The sequence below is a fragment of the Capra hircus genome, chromosome 1, assembly GCF_001704415.2.
Source record: "Capra hircus breed San Clemente chromosome 1, ASM170441v1, whole genome shotgun sequence".
In the NCBI taxonomy this organism is placed as follows: Eukaryota; Metazoa; Chordata; class Mammalia; order Artiodactyla; family Bovidae; genus Capra; species Capra hircus.
Window position 1 is genome coordinate 157,000,830 of NC_030808.1, and position 27,766 is coordinate 157,028,595.

The 27,766-nt window shown below is 44.3% G+C and overlaps 1 protein-coding gene across 1 annotated transcript in view; it reads left to right on the forward strand.

Moving 5' to 3' along the window:
* Positions 7,611 to 27,766, forward strand: part of RAB5A (RAB5A, member RAS oncogene family) — a 32,855-nt gene continuing 12,699 nt past the window's right edge. Inside the window, exons 1-2 of the mRNA XM_018053230.1 lie at positions 7,611 to 8,006; positions 11,327 to 11,582. Coding sequence (XP_017908719.1) covers positions 11,420 to 11,582 — 163 coding nt within the window. The 5' untranslated portion in view covers positions 7,611 to 8,006; positions 11,327 to 11,419. The remainder of the gene's footprint in view (positions 8,007 to 11,326; positions 11,583 to 27,766) is intronic.

Consider the following 27,766-nt stretch of genomic DNA (forward strand, 5'->3'; position numbering starts at 1 on the left):
GGAGAAGGCAGTGGCACCCCACTCCAGTACTCTTGCCTGGAAAATCCCCTGGATGGAGAAGCCTGGTAGGCTGCAGTCTATGCTAAGTGTCGGACACGACTGAGCGACTTCCCTTTCACTTTTCACTTTCACGCACTGGAGAAGGAAATGGCAGCCCACTCCAGTGTTCTTGCCTGGAGAATCCCAGGGACGGGGGAGCCCGGTGGGCTGCCGTCTATGGGGTCGCACAGAGTCGGACACGACTGAACTGACTTAGCAGCAGCACACTTCAATAACTATACTTTAAAGAGCATTTCAGGTAAATATATTGAAGCTTGGACTGAGTTCTGCAATAATGCATGATGGATTTTTGATTTATTTAGGATCGTTGGCTGCACGGCTCCGTTGTGCGCGGCGCGTCTCCAGGTGCCGTGAGCGGGGTCTGCTCTCCGGTGGCGATGCGAGGGCTTCTCACCGGAAGCACTTCTCTTGTCGCAGAGCGCCGGCTCCAGGGCTCAGTAGCTGTGGCTCAGGCTTAGCCTCCCAGAGGCATGTAGGACCTTCCCGGACCAGGGGTGAAACCTGGTGTCATCTGCGATGGCAGATGGACTCCCAGCCACTGGACCACCAGAGAAGCCGGGAATATTGGATTTTAAAATAATGTGGCAAACTCAAACTTACATACGGGATTTTCTTTAAACTCTTTCAAGTTTTGATGAATATGTATTTGAATATTTGTCATGTTCTACAGATACTAGGGGCTTCTACATATACATATACATCGCTGCATATACCGGTGGCTCTGCTGGTAAGAATCTGCCCACAATTCAAGAGTCCTGGGTTCGATCCTTGGGTCAGTATTCTTGCCTAGGAAATCCCAGGGACAGAGGAGCCCGGTGTGCTACAGTCCACGGGGTCCCAAAGGAGTCGAACACGACTTTTCAACTAAACAACCACAATAAGGGATAGATAACCATCGAGTAAACCAGTGAATAAAGTCATTTCACAAGATGAGTGAAGAGTGTTATGAAGAAAATGGAACACTGTGATACGGAGGGAAGCCCCTTTAGAATCAGCAGGCTGAGCAATCCCTTTGGCGGGCAGCACTGAGCTGAGGCTGCAGGATGCCCTGCAGACCCACGAGCTTTTGAAACCTGACTGGCTCAGGCTCCCGCTTTTTCTCACTGCCTTGCCACCAGGGCTACAATTCCTTCTGTCAGAACTACCTTTCGTTTTTCTCCAAACTGTCCCAGTTCAAAGCAAACGTTACCATTTATCACTATCTGCGCAAAGAGCCATTCTTCAGCTACACAGTCAAGGGAAGACAGATTTCCTGGAGGAGAAGGAAGAAGACAGGGAGTGTTGTGGGTGGTTGAGAGCTGCAAGGTACTGGGAATTCCCCGGTTCGTGTTTAGAGATTTGGGGGCAAAGGGAGCCTTTGAATGCTGTGCTGAGTTCCGTATGACTGTATTTAGGCTCTATCCTTAAGAAATTTTATCAACTGGTAGGATCTTACATTTGATACAAAAATGTATCAAATTATCTGTCCTCCTCAGGTATCCTGGGTTAGGGGAAAAAAACACAGCATATGTGAGTGGTAGTATAAGGGCAAAGCTTCACTGCGGCATTTCCAGCTCTCCAAAGTTACCACTGCATCGTAGAAGACCAGCCACTGAGCAGCACTTCCCCAGGCAAACATTGCGGCTAAACTATAAAATACTATGGAATGCATTCATGAATGACGTGAGGTGTGTTTGTTTGGCCATGGCCTGTGGCTTGCTGGTCTTAGTTCTCAGAACATTGAACGCGGGCCTCAGTAGAGAAAATGAGGACTTCTAATGACTAGACTGCCAGGAAATTCCCTCATGAAGGAGGTGAGTTAATAGACAAAATTGGTAAAAAGAAATGAATAAGGAAGCAATAGCCTAGAACAATGATGGGGAGTTCCTTAACAATGAATAAATTTCGGCATCCATGTATTACCTGCGAGGTCTTAAGTCAGATGTTCAGCATTCCAAATGTAATTAAACTCAGGAGTTCCTTGGCGGTCCAGTGGTTAGGACTTGGTGCTTTCACTGCCAAGGGCCGGGTTTGATTTCTGGTTGGGGAACTAAGATTCCACAAGCCACACGGCACTGCCAAAAAAAAGTAATTAAGTTCACAAATATTTTGGTTGTCCCTATTATATCAATCAAAGTTCCTCTGGGAGGAATTGAAATCATGAATAAATTATGGTCCTGGCCTTTAAGAACCTTAAAATCCTAATGGGAATGAAAGCCTAAGGAGGAAAGTCTAGGCAGACACTTTCTAACTGTAAAATAAGGCAGACAGATATCAGAACTATTATAGACAGTAAAGTACCATGAAATTACAGGACTAAGATCACTCCAGGAGAAGAACCCTCAGATGCCACCCCAAGGAGCCTGCAACCTGGCCAAGGCGAGACCTGAGTGATGAGAGGACATGATGTTCCGGACGCAGAGAAAAAAGTGGGCAAAGACGCCAGAACGGAAGATGGCAGCACTGTGGATCACAGAGAAGATTGGCATGATTAGGGCACAAGGCAAGTATTGGGAGGAGGGGGCACTTACAATGAAAGAAACATGGGCTGGGACCAGAGTTGAAGAACTTTGCTAAACTCTGTTTAGCAGCTGAATGTTTCTGAGTAGGAGTGACTGGCGAAGGGGTAAAAAAAGGATTGGAAAAGCAGGTGTATGCATTAACTCCAGTTTCTATGAATGTTATCATGGCCCAGGCTTTGGGGATATAGCTCAGATTTGGTGATTAGAGAATTTTGGGTGATAGAATGGACATGAAGAGCTGAAAATGATTCTGCTTTTTCAGGTCAAGGTGACTGAGAGGCTGTGAATGCCAGTCATCAAGCAGAATCAGGTTTGGGATGCATAGCTCTCATTTTGGACACACCGTTGACTTGCCAAAATTAATATGACATATCCCACTTCCTGATTCTTCCCGGGACTGTTCAACAGGTATCACCATGACTAACACACCGTATAGGAACCGCCCCTGGGGATAAAGTGCCACAGACACCATTTACACATGACACACAATGCTCTCGGGTTAGTAACTGGGGAGCTGATCCAAAAGACTGGCTGCTCAAGGATTCAAATTACCTTCATTGCAAAATGTTGCCTGAGCACCCACAGGGTTCAGTTCAGTTCAGTCGCTCAGTCATGTCTGACTCTTTGCGACCCCATGAATCACAGCACGCCAGGCCTCCCTGTCCATCACCAACTCCCAGAGTTCACTCAGACTCACGTCCATCGAGTCCGTGATGCCATCCAGCCATCTCATCCTCTGTCATCCCCTTTTCCTCCTGCCCCCAGTCCCTCCCAGCATCAGAGTCTTTTCCAATGAGTCAGCTCTTCGCATGAGGTGGCCAAAGTACTGGAGTTTCAGCTTTAGCATCATTCCTTCCAAAGAACACCCAGGGCTGATCTCCTTTAGAATGGACTGGTTGGATCTCCTTGCAGTCCAAGGGACTCTCAGGAGTCTTCTCCAACTCCACAGTTCAGAACCCACAGGGCGCCTTAGCCCAGATGCATGCGTGCGTGTGTGCAGGCTTAGTCCCAAAGTCATTTCCAGCTCTGCAGCCTCATGGACTGTAGCCTGCCAGGCTCCTCTGTCCATGGAACTTTCTAGGCAAGAATATTGGGGTGAGTTACCATTTCCTACTCCAGGGAATCTCTAAAATAAATATGAATATAATACAGAGATATTATCATTAATAAATGACACAAATACAATAGTATGATTACTGCAAATGATTCTATATAAAAATACCATGAAGTTATAGTTCACAGAAAACGGAAACAATGATTGACCTCACCGCTATTATGTGAAAAAACGTACACCAAAAAGTGCAGAGATCAGTGTATGTAAGAATGGCAAAGACCCAAAAGCGTGACTCTACCTTGAGTTGGTGAGAGGGTAACAGACATTTTGTGCATTGCTGGTTGGAGGGCAGTGTGGAAAAATGTGTCAGAATTACAGAGTATGTAATTTTAACAGCAATCAACTGGGAGAAATTTGTTACAGAAATACATGAGAAGTGACTTATCAATGAAATTATCCACTGCAGCACTTTGTTGCTCTTGTTATTCAGTCGTGTCTGGCTCTTTGTGACCCCATGCACTGCAGCACGCAGGCTACCCCGTCCTTCATCACTTCCCAGAGCTTGTTCAAGCCCATGTCCATCGAGTCGGTGATGCCACCCAACCATCTCATCCTCTGCTGTCCCTTCTCCTCCTGCCTTCAATCTTTCCCAGCATCAGGGTCTTCCCTAATGAGTCAGCTCTTCACATCAGGTGGCCAGAGTATTGGAGCTTCAGCTTCAGCATCAGTTCTTCCAATGAATGTTTAGGGTTGATTTCCTTTAGGATGGACTGGTTTGATCTCCTTGCAGTCCAAGGGACTCTCAAGAGTCTTCTCCAACACCACAGTCCAAAAGCATCAATTCTTTGGCGCTCAGCTTTCTTTATGGTCCAACTCTCTCACATCTGTACATGACTGCTGGAAAAGCCATAGCTTTGACTATACAGACCTGTCAGCAAAGCGATGTCTGCGTTTTAATACACTGCCTAGGTATTAGATTTTCTTCCAAGGAGCTTCCAAGAAGCAAGTGTCTTTTGCTTTCATGGCTGCTGTCACCATCCTCAGTGATTTTGGAGCCCAAGAAAATAAAATCTGTCACTGTTTCCACTGTTTCCCCATCTATTTGCCATGAAGGGATGGGACCAGATGCCATGATCTTAGTTTTCTAAATGTTGAGCTTTAAGCCAACTTTTTCACTCTCTTTGATTTTCATCAAGAGGCTCTTCAGCTCCTTTTCGCTATCTGCTGTACAGGTGTGTCATCTGCTTACCTGGGTTACTGATACTTCTCCCGGCAATCTTGGTTCCAACTTGTGCTTTATCCAGCACTGCAGCACTAACACCCCAAAATATGAAACTGTGCAAATCCGAAACGAGAACTGGTAAAACTATTGATATGTTTCATTCAATAGACTGCTGATATAGCCAAGAAAAATGAGGACACTTTTCATAAAATGATTTAAAAAATCAGTGTATTTTCCAAGATGGCCACAAGATTTCATGCATATTCTTGTTAAAACACGACACTGCCTTTCTTTCCTCAAATCTGTACAAGTCTGTGACTTGAGCATCACTGATACTATCTCTGTGAAATTCTGGAGGTAGGTCATAAAAAGCCACCCAGCCTCTGCCTGGTATCTTGGGGACATTCATGCTTGTACCCAGCGACATGCTGTGAGGAAACCAAAACCAGGAGGCAGGCCATATGCAGGTAATCTGGCTGACAGCCCCAGCTGAGATCCCAGACATGCTGAGATGGCGCAAGCCCCAGGACTGACCCCCCTCTATGACATCAGAAAATCACCTAACCCCACTCTACCCCCAGAGACAGTAATTGTTTTAAAAGACTAAGCTTTGGAGTCATTTGTTTCTGAACAACAGATAACTGGGACAGTAATAAAGAGAAAAATAAAAAGTATATTGCAGAGTCTGCTGTTTTAAATTGCGTAAAATGGAGAAAATATATAGAGTTGAATATAACAGTAACTTTGCAAAAACAGTTAACACTACCTCTGGGAAAAAGAACTGGAAAAAGAACTAAGTAGTCAGAAGATAGGAGTGAGGCTTTTCAACATAAATCATTCGAATTTTGATTCACAAGAACAAACTAATGACAAAATAAAAATGTGATACGTGTGGACGGCATAAACATGAATACAGCGGTGCTGACTTGGGAACAGGAGCGACTTGAACATTTATTTTAAAATATTTATCTTATTTTCTTATAAATCAATACATAAGGGTGTTCTGTATCTGTCAAGTACAACACATTTTATAATAGAATGTTTACATCATGCATATCCTGAACCTAAACTACGAATTCCAGGATACAGGTGGCACTGAAGAAAGATTTGTCCTCAATCCCACCTGTCAGACAGTCAATACTGATGTCCTCACAACAGAGCTATAAATAATAAACAGCAAATTGGGGGAAAAAAAAAACAAACCCTCATCCTGAGGAAAAATCGACTTAACACTACCAAATTCCAAAAGGATTTTTGGTTGGCTTTGGTTTCAGATGCCCAGACTGCCTGTTGTCTGAGATTGTAGTGAAACAAGTTTTTTTTTTTTACTTTTTATTTTATACTGGAGTACAGCCAATTAACAATGTTTGTGATAGGTTCAAGTGGGACTCAGCCATACATATATGTGTATCCGTTCTCCCCAGAGTGGCTTCTCAGGCGTCACGGTGAAGAATCCACCTGCCAATGAAGGAGATGCAAGAAACTCGTATTTGATCCCTGGGTCCGAAAGAGGCCCTCGAGTAGGAAATGGCAACCTACTCCAGTCTCCTTGCCTGTTCCATTCCATGGACAAAGAAGCCTGGCAGGTTACAGTCCCTGGCGTTTCCAAAAGCCTGACAGGACTCAACGGTGAACACGCCTTCTCCTCCAAACTCCGCTCCCAGCGGGGCTGCCCTCTAACACTGAGCAGAGCTCCCTGCACTACAGGGAGGTGCTTGCTGCTTACGCTTTAAAATATAGCAGCGTGTGCATGCCCATTCCAAACTCCCTATCCCTTCCTTCCTGGCAAACAGGTTAGTTTGCTAACTAACTTCCTGCAGAGGAAGCTAATGAATGTCTTGGGTTCTTTAATGGAACTGTGCTTAAGAACTCAGGTTCTGAGCCAGTCTGCAATTTAAAGACGATTTCAGCACCTACTCCGCCGTGATTCTGGACAAGTTGCACAATCTCCGTGCCTCGAATTCTTTACCAGTTAAACAGGCATGAATTCCACAAACATGACTGAAGACTTCCAGGCTGTCAAGTCATCGCGCTAGACAGCAGCGAGACCACTCTGTGGAGGTCATACTCCACCAGAGGAAGTCGGACAACCATGCTAGTCTCAGAGCTAAAGCCTCCTAGCGTAGGAAGAAAAATGGATTAATTCCTGTGAAGAATTTAGTACAAACAGTAACCCATGACAGGAAGTTCTCTGTAAAAGCTTCCTATTATGTCATAACGTGCCCTTCTCCACCAAAAACGTGTAAAACTCTCGGGAGAGCAGGTTATTATGGAAGACCTCCCTGCCTAAAAAGACACCTCTGGGTCACACCCTCCTCCCCGGAGTCAATGCCCCTCACCAGCCTTCACCCACCCATCCACCGCCAAGGACGCGCGTCAGGAGGCTCTCTCCGCCAGAAAAGTCTGCCGACCTAGCAGAGTCGGTGCTGCAGGGTAAGGAACGGGGGACACCGCGCCAACAGTCACAGCCCTACGTCGGCCCGAGCTCTCCAGGGTGTCGCCGAAAGCAGAGCAGCTAAACAGCCCTCCCCGCCGTTCCCGGCCTACAGCCCGAGAGAGCCCCAAGCAGACAACAATGGCGCGCGCGAGGGCGGGGCTGCGCGCGCAAGGGCCGCCGGGGGTGGGAGGTGGCCTGCGGCTGGATCCGCCCCGCGGTGGGCGGGGTCACGTGACCCAGCGGCCCCGCCCCGCCAGGGAGGGCTCTGAGAGCGGGCGGGGGCGCGGACAGAGCGGGCGGGCGGGCGGCGGCGGAAGTGACGGAGGGGCGCGCCTCGCTACGTGCGGCGACGTGGCGGCGAGGCCGGCGCCCGGCGGCGGAAGTGGCTCTCGCGCTGGGGCTGGAGTGTTTGTGTTTTGGTTCGCGGAGGAGCCGGCGGCGGGCCTGAGGGGAGGAGGGAGGAGGAGGAAGAATCAGTGGGAGCTCGAGCGCCGGGCGGCGGCGGCGGCGGCGGAGGAGGAGAGAAAGGAAAGAGGAAGGCGGAGCGGAGAGAGGCGGGGACGGAGCCCGACGGGGGCGGCACCGCGGCGCGATCCCCGCACCGTCCAGTCTGAGGGGAGCGGCGCGACTGGAGGACACGCCGCCGCCGCCGCTCTTTAGGCCCTGCCTGGGCTGCGCCTGGAACCTGCAGCCGGAGCTTCAGCGCCGCAGCTCCACGCGCGGCGAGCCCAGGTAGCCCCGCCGGCCTTCCGCCCGCGAAGCGGGTCAAAGCCCGGGTGGTCCGCGGGCCCCGCCGTCACAGGGCCCCCCAGCCTTCCTGCTCGCGCCGGGGCCCGGGACCGGAGAGCCGCCGGACGCGGCGTCTCGGCCCGGCGGCCGCGGTGGCCCCCTGAAGGGGCCCCGGAGGCCAGGGTTTGGGGGCCGGCCGAGGGAGCGGCGGGTATCACCCTGTTCCCTTCTCAAGATGGCGCCGCGAGAGCGGCCCGGAGGCCGCGGCGCCGCTGCCCCGTCCCGGCAGCCGGGTAGGGGGTCCGCGGCCGGAGTCGGGCCGGGTTCGGGGAGGAGGCGGGAGGGCTGCGCGCGGGCCGGCGGGCCTGCCTGCTGGCCGGTCGGAGCTGCTGCCGGTGGCTCAGGTGTTCCCCGAGGAGGAACCTGGGCCTCCGGCAGGTGTGAATTCGGGGAGCTCCGCCCACCCCGGCTCCCCGAGCCGGGTAATGGAGGGAGGCGGTGGCCCGGGGAGCCCGGCTGTCCAGGGACTCTTGTCTCAGCTCTGGAAGGTGGTGAACCGCGGCCTGAAAGCAACCCGACCCAGCTAGGCCGCCGAGGCCCTCAGACGGTAGAGCCGTTTGAACGTGCTCTGCTGTTCGCCTCCCTGCAAACTGGCTACTCTCTGAAGACTTTCAGACTTTTTAAGCTGTGAACGTCATAATTCGCATACTTGGTTTTTGTGTTTTGCTGAAGTGGAGCCTAAGTGTCCAATCAGTTGCCTTTCACATAACTAGTGGGGGGAAAAAACCACATGGACACCACTGCGATAACTCAGGGCAGTTCAGAAACTTGATTCTTAATTTAAAATGGGGATCATAAGAGCTTCTTAGGGTTGCTGTAAGGCTAATTCGTGGAATGGTGATTGGCATAAAATAAATGCCTAGTAAATGTTAGCTGCTGTTATGAATTCAGTTTTGATCAAAGAGCACCCAGAAGGACTTTAACTACAGAATAGCATTTATTTTCAAAAGATTTAAAATGCATTTTCTGCAAAATCTTTGGTTTTGGAAAACAAAAGTTTGTAATGAATACAAATGAATATTACAAAATATAGCTTTAACCTTAATGTAATGCTAACTATATTCCTAATTAGATTTAGTTAATATTTTTGTTTGAGGTCCTTGGAGGGAACTATAACCAAAGCTAAATCTTTTTTTTTTTTTTTCCTTTAATGAGCATCTGATGCTTTCCCTGAAATTTCGGGAGGACTATAGGAATTCAGAGCATGTTGTCCTTGATGAGTAATTCAGTTTGCTGTTTTGTAGGTAATAGCTGGGAAGTGTTTCAGTTGCTGTTGTGTGTGATATATGAAGATTTGTTGGTACATTTTCAGTTTACATGACATTCTATTGATATTTGGTCATTATTTCATCAAAGGGGCACTTTAATTGCCTATTTTCAATCGCTGCTATGTGTTGACCACTGTATCAGAAATATTTTAGGTATATATTCTCTTAATTTCTCACAGCAGTTGTGAAAATTGCATATTCCGGAGTAGAGAGTTTGAAATGAAGGCACTTGCTCCAACAGAAATTAGTATAGTTATATCGAATTAGATCCCCAGATGTATGTTTGGGAGTGGTGGGAGGATAGATGTGAGATTGGAGCATTTTTTTAATCACAGAAAATTCTGCAGAAGCAGGAAGAATAGTATAATGAACCCATCAACTAGCTTCAGTTATCTTGTTTTATTTATACCCCCATTGTTTGGGAGCAACTCAGATCTATTATTTCATTTGTAAATATTTTAGGTACAGTATGTATTACTGAAAGATAAGAGGTCTTCAGTGCTGCCGTTTAGATAAAGTAGAGGAGATTTTATTGTCTTAGATGTATGGTCTCATAGATATGTTTATTAACGAGTTCATTGTTAAGAGAGATTCTTGTATAAACTCGTTTCATGGGCAAGACAAATTTCTTATGAGGTACCTAAATGAAATCCAACAGTGACTTGAGAAGGAGAATCATCATATTTAATGTTATTAAGCACAGGGTCAGATTTTGATTAAAAGTAGGAGAAAGCTATTATGATTGATTTGTGAGTTATTTAGTGTTAGTCACTCAGTCATGCCCAACTCTTTGCGACCTCATGGACTACAGCCCACCAGGATCCTCTGTCCATGAGATTTTCCAGGCAAGGATACTGGAGTGGGTTGCCATTTCCTTTTCCAGGGAATCTTCCCAACCCAGGAATCGAACCCAGGTCTTCTGCACTGCAGGCAAAGTCTTTACTGACTGAGCTAATGATTTGTGAGTAGCTTGGAAAATAATTTTTTTTAAGTTTGCTAATATCTTTGAGAATTATCATTATTAAATGATAAAAGAAGACTTAGAAGTTGCATTTTAGGCTAGTTTTTTATAAGTGTGTTAAATAGAAAATAATGACACGTTTAATTGTTAGCCCCAAAACTGCAGAAGAGTATAAGTAAGTAGGACACTCACTCACTCACCATCCGGAGAACCGCTGTTAACACTTCCATGGATGATGTATTTGAGGACATGAGAATACAGTATTAAATCCTTTAGCCCCCAGACATAGATCTGTTTAAAATATTTGTTGCTCCAAAGTTACCATTAAATAAAAAGCATGTGCCATTTACAAGGAGCCTTCAAAGAATAATGGCTGACTTTTATTGAGCTTAACTGTTTTAAGCTCTAAGGTTTTTTCCTTAATTGACTTAATTTTACTCAAGGCTGGTGCATGGGGATGACCCAGAGAGATGTTATGGAGAGGGAGGTGGGAGGGGGGTTCATGTTTGGGAACGCATGTAAGAATTAAAGATGTTAAAATTTATTTTAAAAAAAAGAACCATTTTAACCTAAGTAATCTAGTTCCAGAACCAGAACTAGTCACCTTTCAGGTTGCATGGGTTGAAAATCAGCTCTGTTGAAGCTCTGTCACAGTAACTGTGTGACCTCAGTCAAGTCACCTAACCTTTCTGTGCTTGTTTCCTCATTTTTTAAGGATTGGAATAGGCAACTTCATAGGATTGTTGAGTGGCTATGTTAAGTATTTAAAACCATCTGGCACAAAATTGAGTCTTTAATAAAGGTTAGGTTTAGAATGTTTACAGAGGCTTAAAAATTACAGCATGACTTTAGGCTCAAAGCTCATACCTTTACTTATTAATCAAGGCAGTGAATTAAAGTAAATGACAGTGTCCGATAGAGGTTATAATTGTCATGTATTACTGTGTTACAGGCGAAATTTTAAAGTGATGATATGAGGTTTGCTTTGTTTTGCTGATTTCTATTTTTAATTACTTCATTTTTTTTTTTTACAGGTTTCTTTACCTCCAGAAAGAAAAGAATTGACATCTTGCATCCTGGAAGTTCATTTAAGAAACTGATATTAGTGACTTCTTTCAAATTTGGACATGGCCAATCGAGGAGCAGCAAGACCCAACGGGCCAAACACTGGGAATAAGATCTGCCAGTTTAAACTGGTGCTTCTGGGGGAGTCTGCTGTTGGCAAGTCGAGCCTTGTGCTTCGTTTTGTGAAGGGCCAGTTTCATGAATTTCAGGAGAGTACCATCGGGGGTGAGATTTTCTTTTACCTTTCTTCATTTAGTTGACTCATACATTGACAAATAAGATTTTGCAGTTCTGATTGTATGATGATGGGTAACTAAATAGGTCACAGCATGAATAAAAGAGCTGAGCTGCAGACTCAAGCTTTATAGCTTGATTTTTGATAAGATTTTGTGTTTTATTTTTTTTTTATAATGTGTTTTAATATTTTGATTTCCTGGTTATCATCTCCAAGATGATAAAATACAGATGCAAACATGAGTAGAATCAGTGTCCCACGTCTCAGATTTGATTGGTATCCTTCTTGATAATGTTTAAAAGCATTTTCAAATTATCACACGTCTGCTGAATTGTGTTGGCTTTAGAATGAATGGCGAAAATAGTAAAAGTAAAGAGTAAAAGAGTTACCATTTAAATTCTAAATAACTGGACTATTTACAAATTACACTGATTTGCAAAACTAGTTACATTTTATTAAACATGTTTAAGAATGCTCCTGGGGTGAGGGAAGAGAAGAAGCCAGTGATTAATGAAGAGGGACGTGAAAGGGAAACGAGACCTGGAAAGAAAGTGAAAGAAAAGGGGAAAGAGGTGGTGTCAAGACTGCTCACAGGGACACAGGGACGGTGTTCAGACTGGAGGGCAGGAAGGTGTGGGACCAAGAGGAGACAGCCAACAGTGCCGTACTGGGAAGAGATGAGAAGTGAGATCCCTGAACTTAGGTCTGCAGCTGTGTAGCAGTGGGGCAAAGCCTGTTTGGGTTTTGCTTAATGTGTCAAATGAGCTTTTGAATTAGGTAATGTCAGAGGAACCACACAGCTATAAGATTCACGCTACTTTGCAAGAGGTGTGTAATTAAGCAGGACCGTATTTTTTCAGGTGTTCACGAATATATTTTTAACCCCATGTTTTAAAAAGTCAAATACTTTTTTTTTACTTCTGAAATATGTAAGGTAGATACCCTTTGGCATATAGGAACTTCTTTGGAGTCCATCTTTTAGAAACATAACTTACGCTGTGCATTGAGTGTATGATCTCAAGTAAGTACACTGAGAATTATGTTTAAGATTTTAGATTATCCCTTTAATGTAAATTACAGAACTCGGCTATCTCCTGACTTTTCTATAGGAAATGCAGTGGATAACGGATATTTCCTACTTAACAGACTAGCAGTATAACAAGGGCCAGCCAGCCCCCAGTGTTTGGAGAGCATGTTACAGTGCGATCCCATTTTATTGTTAATACTTCATGTTTGTTTATAATGAGTGAGCATCAGAAAGTCCTTTACATGAGTTTTTTATTTTGATTTAGAAATCTTGGTATCTTTAAAAATTGTGATGAACAATATATCACACATGCTTTGTTGTTTCCTTGTTAATATATCTGTGTATATGTGGTTTAGTAATGAAATATTAGCTCTCAAGCTTTAGCCTCCTCCAGAAAACAAATTGGACCAAAGGAAACTAGTCCACACAGTATATGAGTCACTCAGTTGTGTCTGGCTCTTTGCGTTCCCATGGACTGTAGCCCACCAGGCTCCTCTATCAGTGGAATTCTCCAGGCAAGAATAAAGAGTGGGTGGCCATTCCTTTCTTCAGGGAGTCTTGCCGACCCAGGCATTGAACCCAGGGTTTCTTGAATTGCAGGCAGAATCGTTACCAACTGAGCCACCAGGGATGCCTAGCCCATATGGTAGGAAAAATTTTAAAGACTTTGGAGACTGTGCCCACCCACCTTAACCTGGTGCAAAAGGTTAATTATTATAACTACTTTTTGGCAAGTGATTGTTGCTTGCAGCATTTCCCAAAATACACGTGCATTGTAGGCTAAACACCTGGGTCAAAATAAGTTTGGGACTTGCTATATTCTTACCCTCCCTGCCTTCACAGTACATATTAAAATAGCAAAAGCAGTGAAACACTGCAGTAAAGAACTTAATTCCTGGGAAATGTAGGCCAAGAGGAGAAGTTTTGTTTTTGTTACGGATACTCCCAATAACCTTCTAAGAGTACTTTTTCCTAATAACATCTCAAGGACATTTAAAAGAAAAGTTTAACCCCGTGTCAATACATCATAAATATACATATCCTCTGATACGTGTGTATGAGTGTGTATATATAATCTCTGTTTCCATTTAATACCAATTAGATTATTTACATTTCATTAATGAAATTGTCAAAAAGTTTTCATTCTAACATGTAAAACTTCTAATACTTTGTACTTGTAGAGATTGAATCTGGCATTTTTAACCACCTTTAGAAGGAATTTACATCCAAGTTTCTGTCTTAATGGTTGTTGAATACCTTTTCAGTGTGTTGACCACATTTTAGTCCTGGTTTTTTGTTTTTGAAAGATAATTAACATGTGTTTAAGGCATAAGATGTATTAACTTGTTTACAGAGTGAGCACTGTTTTATGCTCTTTGCTAAGCAGCTCTTCACTCTTAAGGACTAGAGTAGATTGTAAGCATCTAAGGATTTCAAGGTTTGAGTTGTTTAAGATCTGTAACTTGTAGGTAATGTGTATTTTTGTTTGGCTGGTGTGTGGGAGGAGTTATCTAAAAATGAACCTGGCCAGATGTTTTATGTTTCATCTATTCTTTATTTTAGATTTAACTATTTATGTTGAGTAACATTTAAGAGCTCACTTAAACTTTCCATCTCTAATTGCGTTGTAAGGTGGAAATGATACACTGCACTCTTGAATTTGTGTATTCTGGAACCTTAGAGTGGTCAAGAACATTAAGATGTCATCAGTTTTTGTGGTGGTTCTTTTTTTTTTTTTTTTTGTGGTGGTTCTTAAACATGATGGCTTGATTTAAGAAAACAAGAATCCATGTTGTCTCCCTGTATCGCCCGCCCCTGCCCCTGATTCTGTAGCTCTCATAATGAGATGGGTAGTTAGGGGCTGGGTGTAGTGCTTTGGGGAGTTCTAGCTTATGGCAGGAGTTAAAGGCTGCGTGACATTTGTGTTCCTGCTGTTTGTCTGAGACTAGCCCATAAGGTTTGCGGGGAGCTTTAGGCTCAGGTGGTTGCCTCCCTTCTTGTTATCTCATCTGGAGGCTCAGAAGCTCTTCAGTAAATACTTGTTGGATGATAGGGCTGGCCGTCTTCCACTTAACAACTTGAACACCTAAAGACTTCAAAGATTTCTAGGGAATTCCTTGTGTCAAAAATACACTTGTTTTTAAAAAGACTTTCGCGTGCTATCTATAAGCAAGTGGATCCTCAGGGTAAATCGGAGCAAGTTTATAATGTGCAATGAAAAAGCATGCAGTCTTTCTACTCTTTGAGAGAGAAATGTTTGATATCACAGTCAGTAAATGGGATAATTGCCTTTTTTTTTTAACTGTGACTTTTGTAGGATTTCAAAAAAGCATGCTGTTCGTCAGCTACTCCAGTTTGAGGATCGCAAGTGTTGTACACTGGTCGCGGTAATCTGCTAGGCCTCTTTCACAACCATAGTCCCTCTGTTCCATCAAGGACTCTGCCTCGTCTTCACTTAAAGGGGTTGAACAACCAGCGTCTCCAGTCGTCTGCACTGAGGCTACTCCCCTCTGTGGCCGTTGGCAGTCAAGGGCTGGTGATGCACGGAACACTCGAAATAAGTGCCCTCTGTTTAAAGCTGTTTGCAGCAGTTACTAACCCTAAAGAGAATGCTTATATAATTATTTCAGGACTTTTTTTTTTTTTTTACTAGAAGGACAAAGTTTATACTTCATTTAACATCTGTCCAGTTTCCTCTACCAGGCTACCAGGACTTGTTTTTCTTTTCAGATTCAAAATATCTAATGGGTCAAAAGTTATTATTAAAAATTAAGAAAAACAAAGTTAGTTTCAAAGATACTGTTATTGGTTTTACCTTACCTTACCAGTTTATGGCCAGGACTTTAAGAGTGAAGCATTGTGGTTAAGAAAGGGATGTGGCCTGGGGACAGACTGTATCTGCATTGTTTGATTTAAAATTCTAGCTCCAGCACATACCAGCTACATCGTCTTACACAAGTCATACCCAGCTTTATTTACTCTTAATATGGAATGAAAATAATAGTACCTAAATTTGACAGGGTTTTGGGTTTTTTTATTAAATGAAAGTACATATACGTTTCTTGGCACAGGGCCTAGCGCAGGGTGAAGTGCTTACGAAATGTTGGCTGTTACCTCTGCTGTCACCACCATTGCTTTTTGCTGAGTCATTCTTACTACTGTTGGTATTTTTCTGAAATTGTCAGGACACGGCATTATGTTAGAGTTGTGGCTGTTCTGCCAAGGGCGCAGCATTTTAGGGTTTGACGGTGTTATAGAATTTTACATCCAGATTGTCTTCTCTTGGAAATTTCTTATTAAAGATTTTAAGAGCAAATAAGATGTAAAAACCTTTGTGAGCAACTGCTTCCTCAATTTGAGCCTGCCTAAAAATGGACTTCAAGTAGATAGCATTTATTAATACAACTATGTTTCTTTCAACTCTATATGGTAAATTCTTGCTTAACTACCCCAGCATTTGCGCCTGCTCCCCATGTCAACTAAGTTATTTATGGACATTTTCTTAGAGGGAGAAATTACACAGTTAAATAGAACACTACATGTATGTAGATACTAAAATTGCTTCCTAAACTGAGAAATAAACAGAAAATGTGAATCAGAATAACTCCTGTGTTTTTCCTGTAGTAAGCCTTCCACCGTTGCCCTTCCCTTGTGAGCCTTGAGAAGGACTTGTTTGTGTAATTGTAACCTGTGCATTTGTTTCCTCCTGTATCTTTTTGCATCTGTGTTATATTCAGTCGCCAAGTCGTGTCTGACCCCGTGGGCTGCAGCACGCCAGGCTTCCCTGTCCTTTATGGTCTCCTAGAGTTCGCTTAAACTAATGTCATTGAGTCGGTGATGCCATCCAACCCTCTCATCCTGCATCCCCTTCTTCTGCCCTCAGTCTTTCCCAGCATCAGGGTCTTTTTCTCCACATCAGGTGGCCAGAGTATTGGGGCTTCAGCATCATTCCTTTCAATGAATATTCAGGGTTGATTTCCTTTAAGATTGACTGGTTTGATCTCCCTGGAGTCCAAGGGACTCTCAAGAGTCTTCTCCAGCACCACAGTTCGAAAGCATCGGTTTTTAGCAGTCAGCTTTCTTTATAGTCCAGCTTTCACATCCGTACGTGATGACTGGAAAAACCATAGCCTTGACCAGATGGACCTTTGTCAGCAAAATGATGTCTGCTTTTTAGTACGCTGTCTAGGTTTGTTATAACTTTTCTTCCAAGGAACAAATATCTTTTAATTTTGTGGCTGCAATCACTGTCCACAGTGATTTTTCCACAAGAAAATAAAATCTGTCACAGTTTCTACTTTTTACCTATTTATTTGCCGTGAAGTGATGGGACAAGATGCCATGATCTTAGTTTTCTGAATGTTGAGTTTTTAGCCAGCCTTTTCACTCTCCTCTTTCACCCTCATCAAGAGGCTCTTTAGTTCCTCTTCACTTTCTGCCATAAGTGTGGTATCATCTGCATATCTGAGGTTACTGATATTTCTCCCAGTAGTCTTGATTCCAGCTTGTGCTTCCTCCAGCCCAGCATTTCTCATGATACACTCTGCATATAAGTTAAATAAGCAGGGTGACAATACACAGCCTTGATGTCTTCCTTTTCCTATTTGGAACCAGTCTGTTGTTCCATGTCCAGTTCTAACTGTTGCTTCTTGACCTGCATAAAGGTTTCTCAGGAGGCAGGTAAGGTGGTCTGGTATTCTCATCTCTTTAAGAATGTTCCAGTTTGTTGTGATCCACACATTCAGAGGCTAAATTTAGCATAGTCATTGAAGCAGAAGTAGATGTTTTTCTGGAGTTCTCTTGCTTTTTCTATGATCCAGTGGATGTTGGCAATTTGATCTCTGGTTCCTCTGCCTTTTCTAAATCCAGCTTTCACATCTGGAAGTTCTCAGTTCATGTACTGTTGAAGCCTAGCTTGGAGAATTTTGAGCACTACTTTGCTAGTGTGTGAGATGAGTGCAGTTGTGCAGTAGTTTGAACATTCTTTGCATTGCCTTTCTTTGGGATTGGAGTGAAAACTGACCTTTTCCAGTCCTGTGGCCCCGGCTGAGTTTTCCAGATTTGCTGGCATATTGAGTGCAGCACTTTACCAGCATCATCTTTTAGGACTGAAAACTGCTCTACTGAAATTCCGTCAGCTCTGCTAGCTTCGTTCATAGTAGAGCTTCCTAAGGTCCGCTTGACTTCCCGCTCCAGGATGTGGCTCTTTCTGAGTGGCCACACCATTCATGGTGGCCAGGCAAAGGCGCCTGCATATTGTTTTCAATCGAAACTGCTTTTGAGAAAGGATAGACGGCCCGGGAACAATCCACCAGTGTGTCGCCTTCAGTTCATGAGAAAAATGATTTTTGAAATATGCATTATTCTTTCTGTTACAGTGAGAGTTGAAATTTTTTGAAGTTAATCTTTTGGCTTCAAGTGGAAGAATATTGTCTTTATGTGTAATAATGTTTCCTTATAAAAAGTACATATTCAGCATTTGAGATAGGTTCGTAAAGAAGTTAGTGAAGATTTGATCTTTTGTATGTTTGTACCGGTTCTGACCAAAAATATTTTAATAGTCTTAACTTCAGTTATTCTCCAGTGTCCTGGTTTTAGATGTTACCTTATGTGGCTACTTAAACATTGCTGTGAATTAGGAACCAATAAGCTTAGCTTCAGTCCTGGCATTGTTTTAGAACAGTGCTGTTTACACACTGTAAAATGAGAATTGAGCTAGATAAGGAGTCTTCTAGAGCAGACTCTTTTTTTTTTTAAAGAGTGTGCTTTCTCCTCATTAAATGAAGCAAGCAATACAGGTAAACTTTTTCTTCCTCTTAAAGTTTGTTTCACGTTTTGCGATCATGAATATCTGTTTTTGCCCTGTCTCACTTCATTAATTAATTCCCTTTGGTGCTGCTGAAATGTTCAGAGCTGTTTGGCAGAATGATTTCACCAATTAGCTCTAACTAGTCAAGGCTATGGTTTTTCCAGTGGTCATGTATGGATGTGAGAGTTGGACTCTGAAGAAGGCTGAGGGCCGAAGAATTGATGCTTTTGAACTGTGGTGTTGGAGAAGACTCTGGAGAGTCCCTTGGACTGAAAGGAGATCCAACCAGTCCATCCTGAAGGAGATCAGCCCTGGGATTTCTTTGGAAGGAATGATGCTGAAGCTGAAACTCCAGTACTTTGGCCACCTCATGCAAAGAGTTGACTCATTGGAAAAGACTGATGCTGGGAGGGATTCGGGGCAGGAGGAGAAGGGGACGACCGAGGATGAGCTGGCTGGATGGCATCACGGACTTGATGGACATGAGTCTGAGTGAACTCCGGGAGATGGTGATGGACAGGGAGGCCTGGCGTGCTGTGATTCATGGGGTTGCAAAGAGTCGGACACGACTGAGTGACTGAACTGAACTCATGGTGAACCACCTCTGTTGATTCACTAATTCATTGCTTTTATTCTGTTACATACAGGGAAATAAGATTGTCAAGCTTCTCAAAAATTCATTTATTCAACAAACTTACCAAGTTCCTAGTACTGTGCGAAATACTAGGAATCGGAGCTAACCTTCCCCCCTTTGGGTCTTTCGTGTAGTGATCCAGGGTTCCTTTTACGTACTCTCCCCTATGATGCGTGCTGAGCCAGTTCACTGTACGACAGCATCATGTGGAGTCGTCACAAGACCCTTTTGTTAACAGGCCTCTTAGTGGCAAATAGGGATGTATTAGAGTGAGAAAACAGCAGAGTCCTTCCAGGGCTTTTGGAATTAGCATTGGCTGTTTTGATTGAAACAAACTCTGGCTACCAAGTTACTAAATCTCTCAGGATGAGAATGAAGTCACATACTGGATTTTGAAAATAAATAATCCTTAATGTTTTACAAGTGTTGCAAAACAATCTTTGAGATAAGTGTTCACCTTTTTTTTTATTGGTAATACAGATGGGGAACGGTAACAACAGAGCGGGGAATCAGTCATTCATGGCTCTTTATCCTGTTTGCAAAGTTGAAGGTATTACTAGCAAGCACTCTTTGGATTCAAAAAAAAGAGAGTTGTGTGATGATATGGGACTTCAGTCACTCTGTAATTATCAGACATCATCAGCATTTCTCAGTCAAATAAAATAGCTATTCAGGGACTTCCTGGCGAATCAGTGGTTAAGATTTCATGCCTCAACTATAGGGTCACAGGTTCAGGCCCTGGTCAGGGAACTGAGATCCCATGTCCCATGTGGTACGGCCAAGAAGGTTTAAAAAATACTTTTGAGTTATTTATCCTTGTATGTTAGAACCTGGAGAATCCTAACTTTTTAATCTATTGTATTCATAAGTAATTTGTAAATTTTAGGAAAATGTGACTTCTGTGAGATACAGGGTGACTTTAGGATCGCGTGTGAGGTGATTTTAAAGCTGGTTGCATGTTATATGACGCACTCATAGGATTGGCGTTCCCACAGTGTCATCTGGACCTTACTGTGGCTCTATGAGGAAATGCTACTTTTATAGACGAGGAAACTAAGGCAACAAAAGTGATGCGGCGGAGATTTTGCAACTGAGTGACAGCTGGGATTAAAGACAGATCTTTCTTTTTCTTCCGTGCAGTCTGTATTCTGGAATTCATGAAGTTTAGAGTCAGGATATACATGATGTAAGCACTCTGTTATAATTAAGTGTGTGGTACTTGACAGATACAGACCGTCCTTATGTATCGATTTATAAGGAAAATGATGTGAAAGTATCTTAAATAAACATTTGGATCACTCGTTCCAGAGTTAGTGCCACAGGGTTCAGCTTGATGCCATCCTCATGTGCCACATTTTATTTATTTATTTGTTCTGTGACTCAAAATTCAAATGGTTTCCTTCCTATCTTCTGCCTACTCAGTTCTTTTTTCCCAGAGATTCCCTGTTTGCTCAGCGGGTGAGGAACCCGCCTGCAGTGCAGGAGACACGGGAGAAGTGGGCTCAGTCCTTGGTTTGGGACGACCCCCTCTAGGAGTCAAGCGGCAGACTGCTCCAGTATCCTCGCCTGGAGCGTCTCAGGACACGGTAGCCTGGTGGACCGCAGCCCAGAGGGTCAGAGAGCCAGACAGCCTGAGCGACCACACACAGGGCAGCCCCATGCTACTCTGTCCTTGAAAAGTTACTGTTACATTAATATCTATATGTTTTCTCCACTTTGTGCAATCTAAAACATGTAAGACTCTCTGCAATATGCTTTTTATTTTTCTCTTTATTACTGTCCCAGTTATCTGTTGTTCAGAAACAAATGACTCCGAAGCCTAGTCATTTAAAACAACTACTGTCTCTTGGTTCTGGGGGTTGAGTGGGCTTAGGTGATTTTCTGCTGTCATGGCGGGGGGTCAGTCCTGGGGCTTGCGTCACCTCAGCGTGTCTGGGAGCTCAGCTGGGGCTGTCGGCCAGAATGCCTGCCTGTGGCCTCCCTCCTGGTTTGGGTTCCTCAACAGCATGTCGCTGGGTTGCATGAATGTCCCCAAGACACCAGGCAGAGGCTGGGTGGCTTTTTATGACCTACCCCCAGAAGTTCAGAGATCGCATCAGTGATGCTCAAATCACAGGCTTGTGCAGATCTGAGGAAAGAAAGCCAGTGTCGTGTTTCAGCAGGAATATGCGTGAGATCTTGTGGCCATCTGGGAAGATACACTGATTGTTTGCATCGTCTTATGAAGGGTGTCCTCATTTTTCTCGGCTATGTCAGCATTCCATGGAATGGGTCCCGTCAGGATTGCTTATCAGTTCTAGTCTCAGATTCCCACCGTAGTTTTATACTTTGGGGTATGAGCAGTGTTGCAGTGAATACTGTCATAGTCATTTCTTATGTATTCCAAGTATTTTTGTAACAAATTTCTTGAAGTCGATTGCTGTGTCAAAAGTTACATACTTTTGTAATTCTGATACATTTTTCCCCACTGGCCTCCCCAGGAGTGCACAGAATGCCTGTCGCCCTGTTGCACTAACTCGAGGAGGTGGCGCGCTGGTAGGTCTTTGCCATCCTTGCGTACATTGGTCTCTGCAGTTTTCAGTGTGCATTTCCCCGTAATAGGGAAGCATCTTTTCGCGCTTCCGAGGCCATTCGTTTCCGCTTTCTGTAAAGTGTGACTGCGTGGGGTTTTTATATGGAATCACTTGCAATGTCACACTGCTGTATTCTGTCCCTTTATGAGGAAGGATACTTGTGTATTCATATTTATCTTGGTAACTGGTAATCTAGCTTTTGACCATACCATTATTGTTAGACGTTTAGTGTTTACGTTTTGTTTGCTGTTTTGGGTAATCATCTAATATTGAATATGTTCTTGGAAATTTTTCCCCTCTGGACTTATTTCTGTAAGGTCAATGTCTAGATATGGTTACTGAATCAAAGTAATTTTATTTAATGATTATGGTATCAAAGGAATTTCAGTCTTCATCACTTTTTCCTTCCCTTAGAGATAGATAGTCCCAGCTTCCATGGGCCTTGCTTAGCGTAGATGATTGTATCTAGGTCTATAGTTGGTGATGGACAGGGAGGCCTGGCGTGCTGCGATTCATGAGGTCGCACAGAGTCGGACGCGACTGAGCGGCTGGGCCGGGCCGATGGGCCCTGAGCTCCTACTCGGGAGCTTAGTCGTGTCAGCCTGTCTCCTCTTGCTTTCTTCAGCTCGCCCTTTTCCAGTCTTCTATTGTGAGATTCTCAGATACCTGCACTTTTACTTTAAACTCATTTAGGTAGGGTTATTGCCAAGCATTAAAGGTCGCTTTCAAGGCCAGTAATGTTTTAAAAGTCTGGAAGATTACTGTCAGGCCTGGGAACTGTTAAGCGCTAGATTCTTGAACCAGATGGAGTAGGAATGTCACTAAAGAGAAGGGGGAAGAAGCCTCCTTTGCAAAACAGCCTGGGCTCTGTCCTGCGCGTTACCTTTGATTTTCTGCCATTTGAAAATGATATGTCTGGGTGAGGCATTTTCAGCATTTACCTTAGCGTTCTCTGAGCCCCCGGACATGTAGTCTGGCGTTATCTGGGGGAGACTCTGTCCTTTCCGCCTCGCGTAGCCTGTCCCTTTCTTCTGCGATGGCCCCACCGTGAAGGCGCTACACTCTTGCACTTGTCCCAGAGTCCGTGGGTATTTCGTCCTGTGTTTTCCAGTCTTGATTCTCTTTATATTTCAGCTTTGGAGGGTTCTGTTGATAGACCTCAAGGTCTGAGGTTCTTGGCTCAGCTGCGTCCAGTCATCCGAGAAGTCCCTCAGAGGCATTCTTCATTTCTGTCATAGTGTTTTGATCTCGGCACTTTGGGGCCCTTCATATCTCCCGGCTCTCTGCCGGCACTGCCCGTCTGTTCTCAGCATTCTGTGTCCGCACTAGGGCTCTTAGCTCGTTAATCCTAGTCGTTCCCAATTCCCAGTCTTTTGATTCCAACATTTCTGCTGCTGATACTTTTTCTGTCTCTTCAAACTGTTTTTTGCCTTTTAGTATGCCTTGTAATTTTTCTTGCTGTCTGGAGATGATGCAGTAACTAAAAGCAGCAGCTGTGAGTACACTTTAAGTAGCATGGTAGAGTTGTGGAGCAAATGGTCATCATGTTTTTTCTCCCCTGCCTTAGACAAGACAGGATGGCTAGAATGGTCTGGAATTAGAAATTTCCTTTCTCCCACGTGGAAGGATAGAACTGGCTTAAGTTGGATATTTCTTTCTCCAGGTCCATTAAAGTGAAGTTGCTCAGTTGTGTCCGATTCTTTGCAACCCCATGGACTGTAGCCTGCTAGGCTCATTCATCCATGGAATTTTCCAGGCAGGGATACTGCAGTGGGCTGCCATTTCCTTCTCCAGGTCCGTTAAGAGTCTGATAATACTCCCAACAGGTTATGCTCAGATCAGTTAGTTTCTTACGTGGCTTTGTTAAGAACATGAAGATCTCGTTTATTTCAGAACGGCTCCTTTCCCCTCACCTTGCCAGAAGCAGGAGAGGATTTCTCTCTGATGTTTGCTGTGAGAGCCTAACCTAGTTCCTGGTTGTCAAACCCACAGGAGTGTGGTGCCTCCCTTCCTGCCGGCTTCTCCTGGAGTTTGTCTGTTGATGGTTGCTCCGGGTCTCTTGCTTCTTGCGGGCTTTTTCCAGGTTCAGTGATCGGGGGCTGCTCCTCACCGCGGTGCTGGGCCTCTCACCACGGTGGCCCCTCTTGTTGCAGAGCACGAGCCCCAGACACACAGGCTTAGTTGCTCCGCGGCACATGGGATCTTCCCCGACCAGAGGCCGAACCCGTGTGCCGAGCCTCAGCAGTGTGTTCCCAGCCGGTGGGCCACCAGGGGATGTCCTGCTGGAGTTGTGACTCAGGCTGGTCTGTAGCTGGCCCCCAGCAGTTTCACCAGGTAGTCCTGCAGCAGCGCGGGTCTCCTCAGGTGACTTTGCTCAGACACCGTGCTTTTTTGTACCAGCCTGTCTTATTTCTCCAGTTTGGGGGTGGTAGAAACCTTGTAACCTCACTTTTTCAGATCAAAGAACAATTATTGATTTTTCAGCTTTTGTAGTTTCTCCTTTGAACTCTGAGTTCCCGAGGTGCAGAACCAGGCTGCTTTATGCAGCGTGTGGGATCTCAGTTCCCCGACCGGGGATTGAACCTGTGCCCCCTGCACTGGGGACATGTAGTCTTAACCACTGGATTGCCACGGAAGTGCCTGCAGGGATTTTTTTAAAGTACTGTTTAAACTATTCAGCACCGTATCTGTTGTCCATAAATAAACTGTCCTTCATAGGGACTTGCCTGGCTGTCCAACAGTTAAGACTCCACGCTACCACTGCAAGAAGTGCGCAGCCATGTGATGCGGCCAAAAAGTAAAAAAAAATAAAATGTCTTTCACAGACGTATATCCCTTCAAGCTAAGTTAGCTTTATCACCTTTTTCTTTCGCTGTTTGTTGGGGAGCATTTGTCTGACACTGGTTACTAGCTTATAACAGCCTCTCCCCTTTCCTCCCTTCTCTCACGTCTCTTCCATTTCTTCCCCGTATGTTTTTCATAGACGTGTATCCCTTCAAGCTAAGTCAGCTTTATCGCCTTTTCTTTGGCTGTTTGTTGGGGAGCATTTGTCTGACACTGGTCGCGAGCTTGGGACAGCCTCCCCCTCTCCCCGCCCCGACATCTCTCCCATCTCTGCCCCGTTCCTCTGTGTTCTGTGCCTCCGTTCTGCTCCCCGGTCTAGTATTTGCTACATCACTGTTCTATACACGCAGTCTGGTGAGTCCCCTTGGTGTGGTGACCACAGTCTGTCAGCCTTGAGGGTTCAAACACTGGTTTTTTCTCGGGTGACCAGGCTTGGTGCACTAGCTTAATACTAACCAAGTTCAAACTCCTGCGACTGACGTTAGTGCACTGTTGGATGTCCTCATGTGATCCTGTTCAGCTGGACGTCGGCTAGCTTAGTCCTGCTAGTAAGATTCCCTTAGAAGAGCAGTGTCCTTTAAGAATAACTGTCAAGCTGTGATTGATTGTGAAATAAAAAAACACACTGGCTTTTTTTACTCTTCTGTTATTTCTGAAAAAAATTACACGAATTAGTCTCTTAAAAAGTGTCTCTTCCTCCTGGACAGTGTTAGAGAAAAAGTGATAATCATGTTTCTACCTCATTTTGCTTGACTTCCTGCAGACTCCTCCCTGTGTGTCATCATGTGCTCCAAGATTGTGTTCACTTGGCAGCAGTTGTTTTCAGATGTTGCTTGAGTGATCTTTGTTGTGTTGAGATGTGCATGATGAGTTCTTATAATTCTAACCATTTTAAAGGTGCGTTTGGCATCAGGCACATCCGCATTGTGGTGCAGGCGTCATGTCCAGCCCTGCTCATTAAACAGTGACGCCCTGTGTCCCCCCTCCATCCCTGCCAAGTACCGTCCTGTTTGTGAATTTGACTGCTCTGGGAACTCCACTCATGTGAGAAATCATATGGTGGTGTCCTGTTATGACGGGCTTAGTTCACTTAGTATGTGATCAAGGCTCATCCATCTTGTGAAGGTGCCAGTTCACCCTTATCTTTATAGGGAAGCTGATATCCCATCAGCCACATTTTGCTTTCTCGTCCACCCTTCGATGGACTCTTTGGTCTCTTCCACCTTTTGCCTATTGTGAGTAACACTGCTGTGAATATTGGTGTACAAATACCTTTCATATCTTTTGAGCATATCCCTGGAAGTGGAATTGCTGGATCATATGCTAACTCTCTCTGTGTGTAATATTTTTGAAGAATTTCTATGCCATTTTCCACAGTGGCTGCACTATTTACATTCCCACTTTGAGTGCATAAGCTTTCGATTTCTCTACATCTTTGTGAACTCTTGTTTTTTGCTGTTTTGATAGTAGCTATTCTAACGGTATGGGGTGGTATCTTGTAGTATTGACTTGCATTTTTCTAGCAGTGATGTTGAGCATCTTTTCGTGTGCTTCTTGGCCATTTGTGTGTGTATTTCCCCGCCTTTGGCCATGCCACATGGCTTGTGGAATCTTAGTTCCCTGACCTGGCATCCAATCTGAGCCCCAGCAGTGAACGCCCTGAGTTCTAACCACTGGACTGCCAGGAAATCCCTGGCCATTTGTATATCTCTGGAGAAATGTTTATTAAAGTTGTTTGTCCGTTTTTTCTAACTGGGTAGTTTGGATTTTTTTGTGTGTTGCTAAGTCGTAGGAGTTCCATGTGTTTTCTGGATACCAGCCCCTTGAAAGTGAGTGTTAGTCGCTCAGTCGTGTCCAACTCTTGGTGACCGTGGACTATCGCCGCCAGGCTCCTCTGTCCATGGGACTCTCCAGGCAAGAATACTGGAGTGGTTGCCATGCCCTTCTCCAGGGGATCTTCCCAACCCAGGGATCAAACCCGGGTCTCCTGCCTCACAGGCAGATTCTTTACATCTGAGCCCCCAGGGAGCCCCAGGCTCTTCTCAGGCTCTTACCAGATGTTTCAGAAGGAGCTCAACGTGATGAGTGTTAGGCCATCTCATAGAGTGGATTTACCTTGGGGAATGACGCCGTCTTCTGGCTGCGCTGGGTCTGTGTTGTGCCTTGCAGGCTCAGTTGCCCGATAGCGTATGGAGTCCCGCTTCCCTGACCAGGGGTCCAGCTCATGTCCCCTGCACTGGGAGGCGGAGTCTTAACCACTGGACCACCAGGGACCCCCTGCCTTGTTTCTAATACACGATCTGTATAGTAAGGTTTTTACCTAGCGCTCTTCTGGAGTGTTTGCTGTCTGAGTTTAATTGCTGTGTGTGCTTTCCTCTTTGTCCCAGTCTATTTGTATCCCTTCTTAAGCTCTTCCCTGCTTTCGTTGACCTGTAACTCTTCTGGGAACTCTTTGTCTCCATCTTTGCTCTGTAACCTAGTGCTCTATAGTCTAATCTCCTACACACACATGCAGTTTTAGTGGAAAATAAAAATGGCCTCGGCTTTTATTTTTTCTGTTTTTTTTTTTATTATTTTTATTAATTTTTTTTTTCTGTTGTTGGCATTAAACCTTCCATACATTCCTGTCTGTGTGCAGTTTTATCATCTGAAGTCAGTGCTAACCTGTCTGATAAAATTCATTCTATTAATATCATGATACTAGCGGCCATTGATTCCCTGTTTCTCAGCAAACCAGCGTCTGCCTCCACAGAGGGCTTTGGTACCTCGTTCTCGGTCAGTTTTCGCCATCTTTCTTCCTGAAGTTGGATCCAGATCCATCAGACTCGGCCGCTGACTGACTTGGCTCTGAAACCTTTGGGGCTTCCCCTGCACGTCACTCCCAAACAACCTTAAGCTTGGATTTTATGATCCCAAGTCCCTGACCTACACCTGAGATCCTGAACAAAGCTCTTCCCGTCTCTAACTACTATTGCCTTTTAGTTTTAATAGGGCATCAAATCCACCACTTTTGTGAAAGTTTTATCTAAGGGAGGACATTTACATGTGTATGTATGTATTTATATTTATATATAAAAAATTTTATATAATTTTGCTTTTTGACAATTAAGAGGTCATTTTGTAAATTTTAAATTTAGTTCCTTCTTAGTACTTACCAAGCCATCACTGCCTTTCATTTATACATTATTGTTTTTAATTAATTTACTTATTTTAATTGGAAGAATCACCTTACAGTATTGTGGTTTTGGCCATACATTGACAGGAATCCGCCACAGGTGCACCTGCCC